Source organism: Plectropomus leopardus, chromosome 3 (assembly GCF_026936395.1).
Source record: "Plectropomus leopardus strain MGB_pleo_1.0 chromosome 3, ASM2693639v1, whole genome shotgun sequence".
In the NCBI taxonomy this organism is placed as follows: domain Eukaryota; kingdom Metazoa; phylum Chordata; class Actinopteri; order Perciformes; family Serranidae; genus Plectropomus; species Plectropomus leopardus.
The window spans coordinates 33341876-33362752 of NC_142178.1; the positions used below are offsets into that span (position 1 = coordinate 33341876).

General features: G+C 38.7%; 1 protein-coding gene across 2 annotated transcripts in view; it reads right to left on the reverse strand.

Annotated features, from left to right (window-relative positions):
- The window catches only part of LOC148190038 (protein Hook homolog 2-like), a 49178-nt gene that overhangs the window by 2345 nt on the left and 25956 nt on the right, over nucleotides 1-20877 (reverse strand). Inside the window, exon 1 of one of the 2 annotated variants that reach the window (XM_088073767.1) lies at nucleotides 79-3843. In XM_088073767.1, coding sequence (XP_087929893.1) covers nucleotides 79-135 — 57 coding nt within the window. In that variant the 5' untranslated portion in view covers nucleotides 136-3843. The other variant, XM_088073760.1, reaches the window with a different exon arrangement.

Consider the following 20877-nt stretch of genomic DNA (forward strand, 5'->3'; position numbering starts at 1 on the left):
TCACTTTAACAGAATGAAACAAAATGCACAACAAAAAAGTTCAGAGAAGTTACAGAGCGTGGATGGACTATAACTCACCTCTAGGGCAGCTGTTGTCATGGTATCAAATGGTCTGGCCTCCTCGTTGCTGGTCATTATTCGACCAACACCAACAAATCAAAACGGAATATGAGCAAAGAAATGTTTGCGCGACTTGTGCACCAGCAGCCCCCTGACCTGCCTCGTCTGTCTGCAGCTCAGTGCTGCTCTTGGCTGTATTTTGCAGTGGAGGCCCTGGTTTTGTTGCGTGGCAGACAGAACAATATGTAGAGGTGCTGCGGGCTTAAACGCTCTGGCTGCTCGCCACAGTCAAAGATGCCATCCTGCTGACTCCGGCACATTCGCTGTCAGACATTCATTCACCGGACCAGGAATTAGTAACTACCAAAACACACCGCAATTAGCTTCACTATAATTATGACATTTTGTATGTTAAGTTGAATCAGAATTATATTAGAACAGAAGTCATGGCTTGATAATGCATTAAAAGTGCATTTATGGTGTTAAGAAAATAACAAATTCTGTTATTTCTTCTGTGTCATATCACACTTTTATGTCTCTACAAAGATCCATAAGTTAGTGTGCATGTTTGAGTGTCTGCGTCATTACTAGTTTCAGTGACCCAGAAATACTGTATTTCCCCTAATTATCACTTGACCAGCATCAAAGGCTAACAGAATCAGCTTATCAGGCAGCATAATGCACCAGAGAAAACGCCTGGCCAGTGGTGACTAGACTGGCTATTGGTCGTCAGGTTTTACAAAGGTCAGCCCATTCTAGTCTTTGTGCTGGCTTCAGGGGAAATGTGGTTCATATTTTTGTCATTAAGTGTGAAAACACAAGTGTGGGGGAGGACTTCAAAGATGTTTGTGTTTCTCTGGAACCAGGAGCAGGCAGGCTTACTGAAACTGTCTAATTTAAGACTGAGGTCTACTCTGCAGCTCCTCATAAATGATCTGGCCGTATTTACCACATCCTAATGTGTGCCTGCGCATATCGCTTATCTAACAGTCTGTGTTTGCCACAATAAACTTTCAGTTTGAGAGGTTCAGTGGAAAAGAACATGTGTCCCTGAAACGGAAGAAAAGTAAATAAAAAAACCCACAAGACAAGTTACTTGGAATCAGCCCCATAAGAAATCTGCGAATGTTGACTCTGTTTTGACAGATCATGAGGCCATGAGAGGCAGACAAAGCACCGCAGATTCCTGTTAGCTGCCAGGATCTAAACATCTGTTGTGAAAGCTTCCTCCTACTGCTACACTTTCTGAGCTACAGTCTCGCAGACTTTCCTTAAGATTTCTGCATCATCACAATCAGTTTCCTCGCATCAGCATATGACGCTCTGGAAGCTAGCATTTTAAAACAGGCAGCTTGTACCCATGAATATCTTACAACATGTGCAAGTGACAAGCAAGTCTTAACCTTAAAGTCTCAAACAAGACCCAGTTCGAGTCCCTGCTATAAGTCTACAGCAAGCCCTTTAACATTTTATCAATAGGGCTGCAACTAATCGAATTGCAATGCCGGCTCCCAACAATTACAAAAACAATGTAATTGTGCCCTGAATGCCACATGCATGTGCATTTTCGCCCCTCCTTCCCTCAGCCAAGCTCAACACCTGTAGCCAATAATACCAGTAAGGCAAGTTGTATCAGCGTGAGGAAAGGTGATAGGAGAAGAGTAACAGCGTTTGGTGAGCAAGTTAGGCAAAACAAATTACGTTGCGTCCAACATGGAGCAAAAAAAAGAATAAAGTGTGATTTTCTACATGGTGGTGTCTGCACCACATGGCAACGCCTCAAATCTTTTTAATCATCTGAAGTTTAAACACAAAGTGATCTACAACCAAATAATGAAAAAACAAAAGGAGAAAAGGACAACCCCATCGACATGCACCGCACGCAGTATTATCAATATCAATACTGACAAAAATGATTGTGATTTTTGCCATAATCGAGCAGCCCTAGGCTAACTGCTAGTCATTTACTTTTTATGAGTAGAAATTACATTTTAACATGTCAAAAACTGCTTGTTTAACATGTCTGTTAAATAACTTGACATGTTATAGATATATTTACAAATGTAAACATTATATTTGGACTAGTCACAGCTGATTCATAGATGTCTTTAATTTAATTATAGAGATAAGTAATTTCTCTTTCACTGGTAAGAATAATGATTACAGATATCTACAACTAAATGTCCACATATTCAAAAAGGATTGTAACTAGTAGAAATGTCATTACCGATTTCAGATATTAAATAAATGTTTTGTTATTGACTGATATGTCTCACATATCAACAAATCATTTCAGATATGCAGGCATGGGTGTCATATCAATAAATAAAACAGAACCACTGGACTTGCAAATTACCACAAAGTTAGATATGAATCCAATATTACCATTATGATTTCAGATAAGCGTGTATGTCAATGAAGACATTTAAAATGACATTTCTGACTGCTGGAATGGCCTTTTTGATATCTAAAAATCAATACTTCATTATGATAGGAATGTTAAAACTCTCAAATATAGTTGCTACTCATATGAATATAGCCCAATTTCCACTGCTTACAACTGCAATTCTAGATGTAATCTTAAATTAGATTTTACTAATTGCAATTCCACACTGAAATATCAATGATTTATTTTTGACTAATCAGAACTGAAATTTTATATCTACATTGCACTGGCAATTGTAGATAACTACATTTTCACTAGAAAGAATTGAATTGTTGATATCAATAATAAACATTTTGACTAGGGAAAACGAAGTTTTTATCATCATTAACTTGAACTGCAACTCAAGTCAAAATTACAAACGTACATCATGGATATGTTGACTTTGATTGGTAACACATCAAAACTGAATTATAGATATCTAGGACTGAGTTTAAATAGAGGTCAATAGTGAAATCTGACTAGTTTAAAATTGAGTTGCAGCTGTATATTGCTTTCAAGGTACAAGGTACATTTTTTAAATGCAGTTTAAAAATGAAAAATGTAAAATAAAATGTGTCTATAAATCCTGCTTCATCTTCTCAGACATCAAACGTATACCATGGTATAAAAATTGATGGTTATAGTACTGCGTAGGCTACATTTGCTTGTTTTTGGTAATGTAAAAAAATCGACGAGATAGAGAATCTCACCCTAATTTTAGTTAAATTTCAAAACAGAGATTTTTTTACACATACTTTTAATTAAAAAACATCACGTTTAAGTTAAAAATAAAAATGTTTAACTAAAAAAGGCCTTTATATTTTGATTCGTTTAAGGGTGACTGTAATGATAATGATTCTGTAATACAGTGGCACTGCAATATTTAACATTTTCTGAGATGGTTTTCACACTGTGAAACACTCATACCACAACCCTAGTTGAAATTAAGTTACAAATATCTAAAATTAACATGCTCTCTAGTAAGAGCTCAAATTGTTTATATCGAAAATAAACAACTTGACTATTGAGCAATACAATGTAGACTAGATACCTTTATTTAGAATTGCTACTAGTCAAAATTACATTATGGATATATGACTTCATATTCTAACAAGTCAGAATGTTTATAGGTATATTTGACTGTTATTTAACTACTTATTAAGTGTAAAAACGTCAAGCAAGAGGTCATTACTACAATCAAACATGTCAGTCATGTCAAAAGAAACCATAGATTCTTAATGAAATCTGGATACCGGTTACCAAGATGGCGTCTTCTTATTCTAATGGAGCTGCTCGGGTGAAAAGTTAGCTTTCTAGCTAACGGTTAACCAGCCGTTGAGCTAACAAGTTAGCTAAAAGACACATTTACATACCTTTCTTTGAGGGTTTTGTCGTGACGGTTTTAGTGGGATGTTATGGTGAACTTGCAGACAGCTTCTTCTCGCTACCGCCATCGACAAAAGGACGTTTTATCCTAATTTTATTATTTTTGGATGAGGGTTAGCTCCGTCCGTGCTACGTGCCTCCGCCGGTCTGCCGTGTCCTGCTGGGTTGCCAGGTTTGCGCGCATTGCACTTGAAATCACCCGATCGCGTTTCAAACACTTAACTTTTCAATACATAGAAAAAATGCAAATATTTAATTTAAAAAATCATTTAGAGTTATCTTTCTCAAGTCTAATTCAAGACTCAAGTCATGAATACTAGGTCAAAATAAAATCTTTTATCCATGTTAGTCAAACAAGTCTCACTACTCTAGTCTGACACATTAAGTCACAACAGGTCCCCAACTCTGCCCACAACTAAAAAAAAATAACTATTTATTACAATTTAGGCCTTGTTTTTTGTAGTTTTAACCATTCTTTTTATCTATTATGTCATTGTGGGCCTACCTACAAAATTGAGCTAACTGCTGAGATCTGGCAACGCAGCAACATCACTATAACAAAAGGGTATGATAGCCTACATGATCCAACAAGGTGCAAATAACCCAAAAAGTTCAGCAAGATAATCTAAGGGACTGTTCGTTATTTACGACAAGGAAGGGAATGATGCACAACAATGGAGGCATGTCTATTAACTTGGTTTCTTAACTTAAATTAGTGATATTTTGTCAAAACCATTCCACACATCTCATTTGAATTTGAATTTTCAATCAATTCTTGTAAAAAAAATAAATCAATTAATTCTGTGCTGTGGCTGCATGTCAATTGTGAATTTTTTTTTTGACTTAAGGATTTTTCAACTTCGAAATATAAAAAATATATATGGTTATTTATTTTAGAGGGAGGGTCATGCATTTTCCTACATGCAAGTCACGTCCCAGCCACCCCACCCCTGTGATAAATAAACTACAGTCTCTAAACAATTTATTTTGGTGTAAAACTGAAAGTGATTTCACCTGAACAACCTTTTATTACACACATAAATGTGTGTGTGTGTGTGCATGCACGTGCGTGCGTATAAATTTACAGTAAAAGAAAAAGGTGAATCAGGAAGTTGGACTTTAAACTGTGGTGGATAAAAACAGGTAGTTCTGATAATAATTATACTGTTCGTCTTTTGTTTAACTTATTGAGGAGATTTGTTTGAAACGTCTGATCATCTGACTGTTTATCATCACTTACTTTTTCGTGATGTCACCATAATATCAGAAACCACTGAGAGAGTACATTGTTATCTTTATAAATGGGAAGGAAACTGTAGAAATACAACAAAATTGTGTGATACAGGATTTCCCCTAAAATAGGCCTGGTGACATTTTGTGAGTGTGACGTCAAGGCAACACTGATGTATGATAGGGAGTACAGCGTCCAGTGTAGAGTGTGAAACATTACTCAAGTTCGGGCCTGGCTCGGGCCCTTCGCTGCATGTCATCCCCTCTCTCCACCCTGCTTTTCCTGTCTGTCTCTGTCAATATCTCAAAGAAGCAGAAATGCCGAATAACATAGAACCGCGCTACATTTAAAGTCAGTTTGTGAAATACAGCAGAATTTCAACACTCAGTAAATACACTAGAAAAGATTTTGACATGTTTTCTCCATGACGATGTAGGCGTTGACAAACACAAACACTGTAGACAAACACTGGTTGGCCAGATTACACAAAAACATTCAAAGTCTTTAAAGGTCCAGTGTGAGGGGTTTAGGGGGAAATACTGGCAGAAATGAAGTATAATAAGTATGTTTTCTTTAGTGTACAATCACATGAAAATAAGAATCGTGTTTTTGTTACCTTAGAACGAGGCATTCATATCTGCATAGGGAGCAGGTCCTCATCCACGTAGATATCCATCTTTCTATGGTAGCCCAGAACGGACAAACACTGGCTCTGAGACAAGAAAAGATGCCCTTATGTGGGGGGTTTGTTCTCATTTTGCTGCTGCTCTCCCTGCCTCAGGCTTTCCTTGTATGCACAGGAAGGGCAGGAACGTGTGTTGTTCCTATTTAACGCTTTCCACATAAGCACGTGGAAGGGCAGGGGGGGCCCAGAAAAGATAAGGCCAAATACCAATAACTGCAATAAAGCTTAATTTAAAAGCTGCTAAGAAGATAAGATAAAGGTTAAAGGTTAAATAGAATGACATACGATATATAAGAATAACATATAATAGATAAAGATCAATATACTGTACAAATATTAATATACTGTACAAAAAATACAAATGGAATAAAAGTAGAGCTACAAATAAAAAATGGAGGTACAAAATAAATATTAAAGTGCAGGAGTCTGTATTGCTAGTGTTTGTATTGAAGAAGTGTTTTTTCTTGACTGGTCCTGACTGAGTGATATTTATATCAGTTTGTTTGTTGAGTGAAATACACACTTACACACACTGTTAACAACATCAACATAAGGCAATAACGGTACACTCTTTCAACTGAGTAAACACAGTGACTCCACACAATGTTTACTGTACCAGTTCAAAGCTTGTACTTTCACATTTGTTTTTGTCTTTGTCTTCGTCTGTGTGTGTTTCGGGCACTCCCTGTCTTACACAACCTGCTTCACGGAGATGTACTCTCTGTGAATAAGGACCTGTCTGTCTGGTTCTCCTCAGTCGTGTGTGTGTGTGTGTGTGTGTGTGTGTGTGTGTCTATCAGCGCTGTCTGTTACAAGTTGGTTCTCTCTCTACGTCACACAAACACATACAGTATCTTTTTGGCTGTCTGTACTGACTTTGTTTAAACAAGACCACTTTATCAGTATTGTCTGCGCCAGAATGAAAGAATGAATCAGCTGTTTGTTAACTGTCTGTCTGAAAGTGTAACGTTATCAAGATGTATGGCAGCAAAGAAAGACTTGTTTGTTAAATGTGTGTGGGTGTCTACAGTGATCATTGTGTGTTTAAAGCACCCTGAAGATAACATATTTACAATGTGTTTTATTCATATTTGTCTAAAGGAAGTTATGCTAAACTTGATGATTAGATGAGTGACTGCTGTCATATGGTAAATATGAACAATCAGCCTATCCCAGCTGTCATCGGGTGGAAGGTGGGGTACACCCTGGACAGGTCACCAGACTATCGCAGGGCTGTTACATATAGACAGACAACTGTACACGCTCACAGTCACACCTGAGGTGTGATTTAGAGTCACCAATCACCCTGAGCTGCATGTCTTTGGACTGTGGGAGGAAGCTGGAGCCTGGAGCCCACACAGACTCGGGGAGAACATGCAAACTCCACACAGAAGAGCCCCCGCCCACGGACCCTTCTCCAACCGGGTTTTGAACCAAGGACCCTCTTGCTGTAAGGAAACAGTGCTAACCACGATGCCACCGTGCTGCCCTTAGCATAATGGCTGGAAATGAGTAAACAGCTGTATTTCAGGTCTCTGTGCAAATATACAAGCATTAACTGTCTTTATCCACACAGTCACAATCATATTTATCCGCAGTAGTTGTCAAAGTGAGCTTCAGGACCTCCAAAAGGTTTAAATACCGGGGATCCAGATTAAAGTGTGTTTTACTCATCATCAGCACAATGTGTACATATAAGGAGTATTCAGTTCATAGGTTTTGCTCCTCACTCTGCTGGCATTAAGTCACAGTTATATAATTCTGAACCGAGTTATATTTAACAACTGTCTTCTCTTCTCAGATGTGGATCCAAAGGATCATATTTTAAATCTAATTAAACGGGGTTCATGGTCTAACGTGGAGATATCTTTTTTGGCAGCGGAGTAAGCTGGGGGTGGAGGTGAAGAGTCTTTGATGTGAAAAGGCTTGAAGCCCCCTACACACACACACACACACACACACACACACACACACACACACACACACACACACACACACACACACACACACACACACACACACACACACACACACACACACACACACACACACACACACACAAACAGAGTGCTAATTGTAGATTCAGTCCCAAAGTTCCCAAGTTCGCTCAAATAAACACTAGATCCCCAAAAGGTTTTCCCTGTTTTCCCTGTGTTGCAAAGCCTCACAGTGTTTACATCTCAGTGTCAGTGTCGACGTGTCGGACGCCGTCTGTTTCGCTGCCAGCTGCCACCTGCGGCACCGGCCTCTCAGCTTACTCTGCCCGGCCACACCACTGTTTATGTCTAGGCTGCAGCCCTCAGCAGCGGCCAGCAGCAGCAAAACATGTTTTTGCCTCAGGGATCTGAAAACTGGGCAGACGACGTCTCCAGAGTGAGACTGCAGATTATTATCTCAGTCAACCTAAGGATGTTATTATTTCTGAGGGTGAGGTGTTGCTGACTTCAGACTGCTGCCACACTGCGAACAAGCTGGATTTTGAGGATAACTTCATTGTGACATTAAGATCAGTATTAAAGTACTGTAACTGCTGACTGCTTTTCTTTGTCTACTACGTCCAGACCTCTGAATCATCACAGACACCTCTAATTTATTTAACGATTCAAGTGAAGTGAAATAAAAATGGGAGTTCAAGCTGATAATCAGGCTTCTTATATAAATAAAGTCTGTGTTAGATTTAAAAGATGCCTTGACTCATGAGATTTTAGAGCCTTGAGTTTATAACCTATGCTGTCTGGAAACAACAATGACTAACAGTTTAGCCAAAAGTCAAATATCGAGCTAACAGGCTTCTGGCTCCAGCTGCATTTTTACTTTACAGACAGGGGAAAGGCATGTATTATGTCTTTAAAGTCACAGCATGAAAGTAAATGAAAATTTTAAACTATTATTTTAATTTACCAACAGAAAATGTCTTATTTTTGCTGTTATCAAAATATTCAGTGACCTCTCGTGCTTCAGTCCAATCATCAGCAGAGAGTTGGCATTGTACATTACTACAAAACCACAAATACAGTTGTATGTTTTGTACATATCATATTAATGTTTTTAAGTGACCGTCTTTGTAATTGAAAGGTAAAGGGGATGATGCATGGCGTGTCACCTGGGTGAGACGCCTGCCAAGCTGCAGAGTACTGTTTGAGACAACAACAAAACCAGTTGGGTTTTAGCAATACATTTCTGTTTCCAGCAGCTTTTCAGGCACCAAACATGAGTGTTTTGTAGCAACCCGTAGCTGTTTTCTAGCAATGAAAGCAGCACAAAAAACATCTGTTTATACCAAAACATCACTGTGTTTCCTGATGAGATAATGAGACAAAAAACTGATGTTTTCACTAAGACATGGCTGCTTTACTGCCAAGATAGTGGCATAGAAAGATGCTGTTTTTCAACAAGGCATTGCCGCATTTCCTGCTGGAATAGTGGCATGAAAATCAGCCATTTTTCAATGAGACATTGTTTGATTATCTGCTGGGTTAGTGGCACTAAAAGTGGTTGAGACATTACTGAGTTTCCTGCATGGAAAGATGTTGATTCTTACAGAAACACTGCTGCTTTTTCAGTGGGTACTGCGCCTCTAAACCGTGTATTTTAAGCCAAATCATGATCTTTTCCTGACCACAACTAAGTGGTTTCTATGCCTAACCGTAAACACACGCTAACCAAAACATTGCTGAAGTGAAATTTCAATCATGTATCCACTGCATAAAAATGTGCAAATGAATCTGTGGTTTGCAGAAATGTATAATGCAAACATTTTATCTGAGGATTGCATGCCCTGTGTGAAAACGTCATTGTGCATTTATTTTGTTTCGCCACTCATTTCTTACATTCATTCTCCTCCCGTCTGTCCATGTTATGTTTAATATGTCAAGTAGTCCTGTGAGGACGAACATGTTAAGAAATCTAACAGCTGCAGGGTTACACATCTGCATGGAGAACAGATGGAGAGAGGAGGGAGGAGGAGGTGCGGGACAGCTAAAAAGTGTACTTGAGGGCTGAGCGGTGACTAGTTAAGGGCCGAGTCCCCACCCTGACCTCCTCCTTCTCCTCCTCCTGTCTTGCCTGCTCCCATGTCACCCCTGGGCTCCCTGATGGATGCTGACAGTAACGGCTGGCCTCCGTCCCCTCACCCATCACCCCCACCCATCCACACCCCACCTCCTCCACCCCCTCTCCTCTTCTCTTCTTCGCTTTGCCCCCGTGCTCTTGCCCGCTCAGTGCTGACCATGGTGACCTCGCTTTGAAAGTTGTCGTCTTGCGGCTCGCCTTGCAGCTTCTTGGGGGGCGAAACGTCTGAGCTCGGCTGTCAAAAGCACATCCGGGACGTGATCCGCCACCCATCCATGACTATTACTCTCTGGTGGACGGCTGTGTCTCTCAGCGCTGCAGGCAAATCGCTGCGTGTCTTTGAAAAAGACAAGATGGAGTTTTACTGCATGTATCAATACTTGTCTTGTGACTCCACTGACGTGATAGATGTTTTGAGCTGAGTCAGTTTTACACCTGTGTTAAAACAACGATTACACAATCTATCACCACATGTCAATCACGTCTCTTGAACTAAGGTGTGGCACTGTCAGTGAAACACATAAGCACGTACAAACGCATACACTCCTTCCCACTTCCGGTTGCGCAATTTCATAAACTACCGATGTGAAGGCTGAACTCGTTGAACTGGATGGAAGATGTCAGGTAATCAGCGCGACGTGGAAACAAAACTGGGACAAACTCACAAACACACACGCTCCACGCTGACATGGGTCAGTAATGATGAAGTAAACTTTATGAAATAGCAGATGAGCGAGGAGAAAGTGGAGGAAGTCATCTTTCGGTGGGGACATGTATTATTCATGCTGTCAGTGGAGACATTGGTGAAGTCACAGGAGTGTAAGTAATAGCATGTGTCACATAAATCAACAGCAATGATGACCTCATTTTTACCACATAACTCCCTCCACCCACACACACTCTTTATGGAGCTCCAGATGCATGAGGACACACACACACACACACACACACCTTAGAAACATATGTGCGCTCATGCTGGTCCTCTACTTTTTTTTTCTCTGTGTATAATCACAATAAATAGGTAAAATAATACTACAGATGAATTATTTTAAAGGGTCAGTACACTCCAAAATTAAAAAATTAAATTTTTCTGTTGCATTATTTTGGTGTTAGTTGCAGAGAGTTGGAGATATCGGCTGTAGAGACGTCTGCCTCCAATATAATAGAACTCAATGCACAAAACACAAAAAAGTACACTTGAAAATTTTAATAAAGCAACATCTCTTTCTAGAATCCATGACCCTGTTACTCAAGATAATCGGCAAACCTTGTAAACAGTTTCAAGTTATTTCTTTTCTATCAAACTACGACCGGAAACTGTATCACCGTGCAGCAAGAAGCGCTCACCAGCACGGCTGAGCTAACTAATGTTACAGCACAGCCGAGAAGGACGCCATTAACGTTTATGCGCTGTCATGAGGGCCTCTCATGTGCGAATCAATGTACGATTCCTTTAATAGTAATACAGTTGCCAGTTGTAGTTCAGTAAAAAGAAAATAGTTCCTACATGAAACTGTTCACAATAAGATCTGTGGATTTATCTTGAGCGACCAGGTCATGATTTCTGGAAAGAGTTTGTGAGTTTTCTGAATATATTTTTTTTGGCACTGTGAGCACCACAAGCCGAGTGCTATCTAGCTCCATTATATTCAAAAGGAGGCAGACATCTCTACAACCGATATCTTCAACACTCACAAACTCACACTGAAACAATATAGACAAATAATTAGCACAACAGGTAAGAGGAAAAATATTTATTTTTTTATTTTGGGGTGAACTGTTCCTTTAATTAAAAAAAGGAGCAGCCTTTTTAACTTCAGATCAGTTTCGGCCTCTCCCTTACTTAACAGAAGAGTTTGGCAGTTTGGGAAATACACTTTTTTTTTGGTTTCCTGACATGTCTTAGATAACAAGGTTAATACCCGTCTCGTGTCTGTACAGTAATTATGAAACTACCACAAGTACCTGGTTAGCTTAGCATCTTTTGGCTTAGCATAAAGACTGAAAACAGGTTACTTAAAAAAACTAAAAAAACAAACTGCCCACCAACACCTTTAAAGTTCACAGATTATAAGGTAATATCTTGTCTGTTATAACTATAACAGGGGCGAATCTTTTGACAGTTTCTTAGTAACAGGAAGTGACTGCACCAAGAAAAACATTTCTGCAAATATGAGACATTTGCATTTAATACTTAGCATCACTAAAAAATAATGTACAAATGTAACGTATCTGTGGTGTGCAGTAATGTACAATGCCAAAATTAATTCTGGTGATTGTGCTGTTTTGTGATTCATTCATTTGTGAACACTGGTTCAACCCGTCACAACAATAAATTGGTTTATTTAATGCTATCATGTAAATTCTTCACCTGAGGCAGTAACAAGTACCTACAATATATCTTTCAGGTGTATAAAAAAGTAAAATACTGCACTGTAATGTATAGTGGAATAGAAATATAAAGCAACAAAAACTGCAAATATTCAAGTAAAGTACACATATAATATTGAGTACAGCCTACTTAATTACTCTCCATTACTACACACAGTCACGCACACACACACAATTTGGGATGTTGTTGTCTGAGAGCTCATGCAGGTGTTGCATTTGGCAGTGAAGCTAAACACCAGTCCGACTCCCAGCACACCTGGCTGGAACCGCAGACAACTGCATGGCAATAAACTCTCTTTTCTCACACACACAAACAGACATGAGTGTACATGGCAACACACACCCACACACCACCACACACTCACTGGTAGCCACTGATCAGAGGATAACCGCAATACAACTCATTCCCATCCTGCCTCACTGTCTGTCTGTCAAAACACAGACAGACAGTGATGCAGCAAGAAAGACACACACTCTCACCATGAAAATATGAAATCTGCTGTAGCGAGCTCATAACCCAAAGTTATGAGCTTCATTTTTCCATGGCCTCACAGCCACATACAAACAAATCTAATCATATAACATTAACCCCTTGAAACCTGGAGCGACATCACTTTTCTTGTGTTGCTTTAAGACGTCTTTCACAAGTATTTTATCCTCTGAACTCCGAGCACACTGGTTTTGATTTCTTTCAAAAACATGGCAAAAAGCCAATGAGCCGCTTACTAAGAAATGTCCCATGTCTCATGTGTTGTCAAGGTGATAAATAATATGGGGACTCGTACCTGCCATACGGGGTGGTGCTCCTGAGACTTTGCTGCAGGTTTTTCACGGCATGATAATTCTACATGAATATGTATTTATTGTCAGTTATATTTGCTCGAATGTGTGTCACTGAGACGTATTTTTATACTATTTTCTGCTTTTTTATTTTATGTCTTTATGTTCGTAGGGTATTTTCGTAGGTATTTTATAGTGAAACTGAAAGCAAATTTTTACATTTGTGGACAATAAAGTTTTCATAATCGTAAATGTTATGCAAGAAATTAATGGATTTAGGAAAAATATATTTTTTTAAAAGGCTAAAGGGCTACAGAAAATGTCAAGAGAAACAATAAAAAAGCTACGGAATAATTATGTTTATAATTATCATAATTAGATATTTAAAATTATGTGACAGAATTATTATAATTTTTTAAAGCACTTTTTCCAAGTCTTGTTTGCGTTGTCTGTTTGTTTCTTTTTTTTTTTTCTTCTAATTTTCAGGTTTTTATTTATGACAAGTTTTTGAGTCATTTTTTCTTTCCCTGCTCATTTCCTTCTTCCCTTGTTTTTTTTTTTTTAAAGAAATCAAGCAGATTTTCTCAGGCTTCAAAGGGTTAACCTACATATCTGGTGTGTAGTGAAGACCTTAAAATACACTCTGCAGCTATTAGACATGTTTCCTTTCATTCAGCTGCACAAAGCAACATGTCTAATGATCACAAATATTTCTCCGCTGACTTAAAAAAAAAGTTCCATATTTCTCTGCCCATGTTTCAGAGAGACAGGGGGACAGGTTCTCTCTCGAATCCTTGCCTCGGGGGCCAACCTGAATCCAGGACGGGATGTCAATAATTTCCAAGCCTTTATTTTCCGCCTCCGTTCGTGGCGGTTCTTGTCTTGTCTTGCTGCCTTTTGTTTTGCAGCTCAGGAGCCTTGAGAGGTGATCTCATCTGCGCCTCGCTCTTCAACCCCCGCTCCCAAAACAACATTGTATTTATCTGACCAAAATAGCCACCTCAGGCTGGAAAAACCCTAGTCAAGACAAACAGAAATAGGCCAAGAGTTTCCAAGGAAGCCGGTCTGGGCCGGAGGTGACGCTTTTGACTGACAACAGCCACGGGGCAACAGAACAAGACTCTGCATTTACTTCTGAGAGGTGATGGTTAGAGGCTGATAATAAAAGCTCCTCTTATTATGGAGCTACTGAAACAACAATACAAGAACAGGGCGGGGGTGGACACAATAACGCCAACACCTGTACAGTGTGTTACAGGGAAGAAAAACAGAACAATTTGAGCTTCAGAAGAGTAGTGTTTGATGCAGCGCTGATGTATTTGATTGACACTAAATATATGGATGTTTTTGATAGTGAGGCTTATTAGAGATGATAGATGCTTTGTAAAGACCAGTAATCCATACCATAAATTACAAGTACTGCCAATAATATGGTAGCGGTTGCAGAGGAAGTAGGTCAAGTTCAGTCAATTCGTTTTTATTCATTTGCCAAAATTTCAGACATTGGAATGTGATGACGGCTTCGCTGCACGCTCATGTTTAGACCTTTGATTCAGTTCACATTCATGAACACATCCTCTGTATTTCATATTTGTTTTCTGTTGTTTGTATTTGTTGTTTCATGTGAGTGTCTTTCAGTATTTTGCATTCTTTATTTTTTATTTGTATTTTTTTCTTTTTGCATTTCATATAAAGCATCTTTGAGAACTTAGAGAAGCACTATGCAAGTCCTATCAATTATTATTATTATTACAGGCTTTTAACTTTTAACTATCCGGAAGGTTAGTGACATGGGTTGACTTGAGAGGAAATTACTTCAACTAAATGTTGCATGTTGCAATGTGCATTTTGTTAATGCTTGTTTGATTGTTTTTTTTTATAAATTATCAGGTTGTTGTAAGACTATTGATTAGACTGAATCACAATATTTGATCACAATAACTTCCAGGTAGCAAACCTGCACGTTAAGTGCATAAAATCAAACGGCACTGAGCAAACGCTGTGTAGATTTATTAGTTTTTAGCCGCTTAGAAAAGTAAGTGTGTGCTATATTTAGAAAACTTTCACCACTACATCTTGCTGTCAGGCAGCCCTTTTCGACAGGGAACTGAAAATGTGCTCTCAGAGCCACCAGACTCCATTTACAAAACAAACAAAACAAAAAAAAGAACTGCTGTACTTTTTTTTCTGTACTAGTTTTTTCCCCCATATGCAGTCGTGTATAAAAAGACCCAAAATAAACACATTAAGCAGACTACGTGATGACTGTAAGCAAATTATTTAAACAGCATTTGTAAATGAATGATTCTGTTACAGTGATTAATCACTGTAATCGTCATCACTGTAAGAGGTTTTTGTCTGTTTTAATTTAAAGATGGTGGTTAAACTGGTGTTTTGAACAGACTCACATTTTCAGAGCCTTTGCTAACTCTCTCCAGACACCAGAGAAATAATTTGGGCTATCTGCCCTCAAGTGTAGACTTGAGACACACGCATGAACAAACAGACACACCACAACATTCACACAGACAGACAAACATGAACCCACGGTCTGACCGTCCTCTCCGCCGAAGAGAGAGAGAGGAGGGGTGGAACAAAAAAAACGGAGGAATTAAAAACACATTCCACTTCCCGTAAAGCTGGGAGAAGGAGCAGTGAGTCACTGGAGCAGTTTGAAACGAGCCCTTTTTAGTTTCAGACACGACGTCTTTGAACGTCTACACGTGGAGCTTTTAACCTCCATGGGTCCTCCTCAAATGTTGTTGGTGGTGTCGCTCTCCTTACCCCCCCCCGAAAACTCCTGCTATGTGTTCAGTCGCTACTAAAACAACTCATTCACTGATTCGCCTGAAAGTGATCGTCACTCTCATTACTCAGTTCAGCTGCGGGTCGTATAGGTGCCGCTTGTTGTGGATACGTCTTATTGCTGTTTGCCAAACATCTTTTTCACTGTTTTGTGGCCAGAAGAACATTTCAACATTTTACACACACATGCAACCACAAAATGACACACATAATCACATATAAAGTATACTCCCATCAAAAAAGCCACATGTTTAACCCTTTGAAACCTGGGTAAATTGGCTGGATTTCTATTATAAGCATGGGAAGAAGACAAAAAGCAACTTATGCAGAAATTACAGAAATTAGCAAGAAATTAGTGATAAAAAAAGAAGAAAATTACCTAAAACAACACAAACAACAGCAAACAAAAAAACAGTAAATAGAAAAAAATAAGAAAGTTGGCTGAAAAACTGCTTAAAAATTATACTTCTATTAAATGACTTTAAATATGTAATTATTCTAATTATAAATATAGTTCTCTAGACATTTTCCCCCAGCTTTCTTAAAAAATAATTCTCTGAATCTACTAATTTCTTGCAATTTGTGGGACATTTCTTGCCAGTTTGCTCAGCTTCCAACAGTTTAAAGACTTGTGAAGGGGATCTGAATGCAGCACAAGAGAAGTGAGGTCGATCCAGGTTTCAAAGGGTTAACCACAGTGTTTGTAATAGACCTCTATCGTGCGCCAGGAAAAGTTTTTACTGTAAAATTGCAAAACATTATTGTGGGAATAAGCCCTCCTTTTTCTCTCTCTTTTCATCTTTTTGCCTCGGTCCAGACAGAGGCCCCCCAAAATACAGACTGAAACCCTGACATGATGTTGTTTTTCCGTTTGATTCACAGGCAGCGTCCTGAGTCACAGCCATCGGGTCCCGCTCCAATCACACACACGCTGACAGCTTAATTGACTCCGCTGAGGAGAAGCCCGTGATATCTGTTCTCTATCAACTCCCCTGCTGGCAGACTGACTCACACGCTGAAGTTCAGGTGGACCAATGATCGTTCGGATCTGTTCACACTCAACAGGCGGCCTGATTAATGGAACATGATTTAGACCAGCTGGCTTAAGGCCTCTCGTTCTTGTTGTTAAGTCATCTTCTCGTTCTTTATTTTCTTCAACTTCTAGCTCTTGTCTTGTCTAATCTGAAGGCATCTAAACCTGAGAGCTGGGTGAAATTACATTCGATCATTGCCTTGAAGGGTAAGGCTGGGATTATATGTTTAGTCTATCATGTTTGTATCGTCCACACATCCAAAGCCAATTTGTTCTTACTAAAGACATCTTTAACTTTTTGAAAGTTGAGCAAATTTGCTTGATTTCTTTCAAAAACATGGGGAGAAGGCAATGAGCAATGTAGAAGGAAATGACCCAAAAATCAGCAAAAACTAAATAAATAAATGTAAAAAGTATATGAAAAATACCTAAAATTGAAAAAAAACCAACCAAACAAAATAAGGTAATGACCTCGAAAAATGTACTTATTTTTTTCTTTTAAAAATTAAAGAATAAATATAATAATAATAATAATAATAATAATAATAATAATATAAAATATTTTAACATATAATTAAGATATTTGTAGATATAGCTTCTTTGACATTTTCCCCTAGCTTTGAAAAATCATTTTCTAAATTTACTTATTTCTTGCATTTTTCAGAACATTTCTCACCAAGTTGCTCACTGCCATTTTCCTATGTTTTTAAAAGAAAACAAGCCACTTTACTCAGGGTTTGAAAGTTTAAATACTTGCGAAGGCATCTGAATGCAGCACAAGTTGATTCAGATTTCAAAGGGTTAAAAACAGGTCACAAATGTATATTTTCAAAAAAGGCTAAGAAATATATATATACAACTGTGTTTTCTGGCAAATGTTACTAAAAAGGGCGGAGATAGTGCATATTTAAAGCAACATTATGCAGCTTTTAGTTGTTGTTGAGTATCATTCCCAAATCGTCAAATACAGACGTTTTTGGTTGGTGCTCAACCAAATGCGACGGTGTTTGATGACTTGAAAATGAGATGCAACAAGCAATTAAAAGTTGCATATTGTTGCTTTAAGAACTTTTCAGAAGCAAAGTGATACAAATTTGCTGCTCTAGAGAGTAATTTTGGCAGCAGGGCTATGCACGTGGCGAGGGAACGTACATGCTAATTAAGGAGCGCGTCACACAGTGCAACAATGTGGCTCCCTGATGCTGCTTAAATAGTTTTTGGACAACAATGAAGATCTTTGGCACAAAGAATTAAGCTACAGCAGGCTTATAATCAATTAATTGTTATTTTTGCTCTTTTTGTGGGATTTGTTGACGATTATAAAAATATTACCAGACTTCTCCTTTGAAAGAAGGTTAGTCTTGTCTGTAATGTTTGTATTACCGCCAAATCTTAAGCCAATTTATGCCAAAAAAGGCTCAGAAATATCTTAAAACAGCTATGTTTTCTGGCAAATGTTAATCAAACAGGCAGAAATAGTGCCTATTTAGGAACTTTTTCAGCAGTGATGCACATTTGCCGCTCCAAGGAGTATTTTTGGCAGCAGGGTTGTGCGTGTGGGATAAATTCAAAATAAACATGCTAATGAGGGAATGTGTCACACAGTGAAACAATGTGGCTCCCTGGTGCGGTTTTAATAGTTTTTGGACAATTGACGTCTATGGCACAGAGACATAAGCTGTATCAGGCTTCGCTGTTAGTAGGATCAGTTAATAGTTGTTTAGCTCTTCCTGTCGGATTTGTTGACCATATAAAAGTATTAACAGATTTCTCCTTTGAAAGGACGGTAGTCTTTTTATGTTTATGTTTTATTTGTATCATCTTTTAAAAAAAAAAACCTTCACAGGAAATGTACAGTTTCTGCTTGTAAAATGCATGCATGCTTTTCAAAATAAACTTAGAATGTAGATAAAAAAAACTTTTTTTAGGTTTCCTTCCTTTGGTTTAGGTAATAAAAGCACATGGATGTTAAAAACATCATGCTTTGGTGCCAAAAACGTTTGTTTGTTACTTATATAATGTAAGATCACATGACATACGTCATTAGCATAGCATGCTGCACTTACTAACACACTATTTTGTCATCAAAATAACTTTATCGACTTCCACCCATGACATGACAGGCTGATCTCATAAACTGTTTACGTTTTCCTACCAAAGTGATGCACCAAAACTGGTATATCCTACATAATCGTTAACCAGTTATTGGTTCTGGAAAGCTGCGATTGTGTGATCAATGTGCTGACAGGAATAAAAGAGGAAGCGGTTCCAAGCGGACGATAAGGAGGCTTTTGGGGTGGTGGATCTGTCCCCAAACACAGGACTTTCCCCTTGAGACGGGTGTTCGGAAGTGCGTGACTTTGAGTCATAAGGTGTGTCCTGACCACATCTAAAAAAGAAACTTTTGGTTTCAATTTAAAAAGTTAGTGTTCTGGCTGCCTTAAAATTTTACTGAATTTAAGGGGACAAGTTGAATCATTACAAATTTACCTCAACATGTATTCTCAAATTCAGTCAACTTAAAATTTCAAGGCAGCTAACTTTTTTCCAGTTAAGTAAATACTTTCTTTTTACAGTGTATGTTTCTCTTCCCTGAACCTAACCACAGAAACTTTATTTGTCTTAACTTATCCTCCGTAACTTTACATTAATTACGTAACTGTATGTTAAGGACGTAATGTCATTTGTGGGGCCCTAATTCATCGGATATCATACGAACAGGTCTATGAGGATACGCCGGACACAAACAGCGAGCTCCTGGGTGAAAGTCCGTCGCACGTTTGACCCGTACACCTCCCCCTCTGCCCACAAAATGTGGACTTTTTCCTTCTTTATACTATGATCCTCCGAGCATCGAAAATGCCACTGTCTGGTGCATCTCATACCGCCACTAAAGAGTGCATCAGCGTCTGACAAGTTGGGAGGGATTCTGGGTTTCATCCTGTCTCTCTCTCTCTCTCTCCACTTTTCTATCTACCTGTACTATCAAATAAAAGCAAAAAAGCTAGACACATACTCTTAAAAAAAAAATAAATGAAAAAGACAAACGCATTTGTAAGACATGGATGACTCAAAACAAATAAAAAAAAGATTTAAATGCAGTCAGGGATTCGAGTCATCAAAAGAGGTTGTTCATGTTTGGGCAGCACCAGGGGGACGTATAAACACACACATACACAAATGTATGCATGTTAATATGCACACACATGCCATAAAGACACTCTCTCTCAAACACACACTCACACATAAACCCATCCTCGCTGCCCTGGCTGTGCACCCAGGGGGACAGCAGTGACTCAGAGCGAGTCATGCGCACACACACATCACAAACTCTCACATACACGCAAACACTTGCCAAAATGCCAAACTGCAGGAAACTTTATTGGTTGCAGTCCTCTGTAAATGTGACTTGATCACATTGAGGGCTGTTCTATTTGAGGTGAGGGTTGAACGAGCTTAACTCACACAAGAGGAACATTTTTGACCTTCATACAGAAAGATGTTGACATGTGACCTTGTAATCTGTTATCACGTGTGGTCAGATATCTCTCTTTTTGTCATCTGCATTTTTTTCCCCCTCGTGTGGCTAAAACTGAATCAATCGCATGTAACAAGTATTACGATCAGGAGCCATAAAAGTGACAAAATGAAGATAAATGAAATGAAGCTAAAGTTTATATTTATCAGAACTGAAGGGTACCAGGGCTAAATCTTCTTTGATGCTGGATTAGGGATTAGTATTTAAATGCAGCTATTGTCTTCATGTCAACATGAGTCTATATTAGGAGGCGCTGCTGCCAAAAACACGCCAAGTGTCAGACAATATTTCAAGCAACTGACATCATTACTCGTTTGTTGGGATAATTATAAGGTCAACATTAGTGAGATCTGTGTCACATGTAGAGCGGCAGGTGGACAACCTTTCACTCAACAGCCAGATATAAAAATAATATATACATTTGCCACCGGAGCATTGTGTAAATGTAGGTTGTAGATGCCTTGAGGGGACG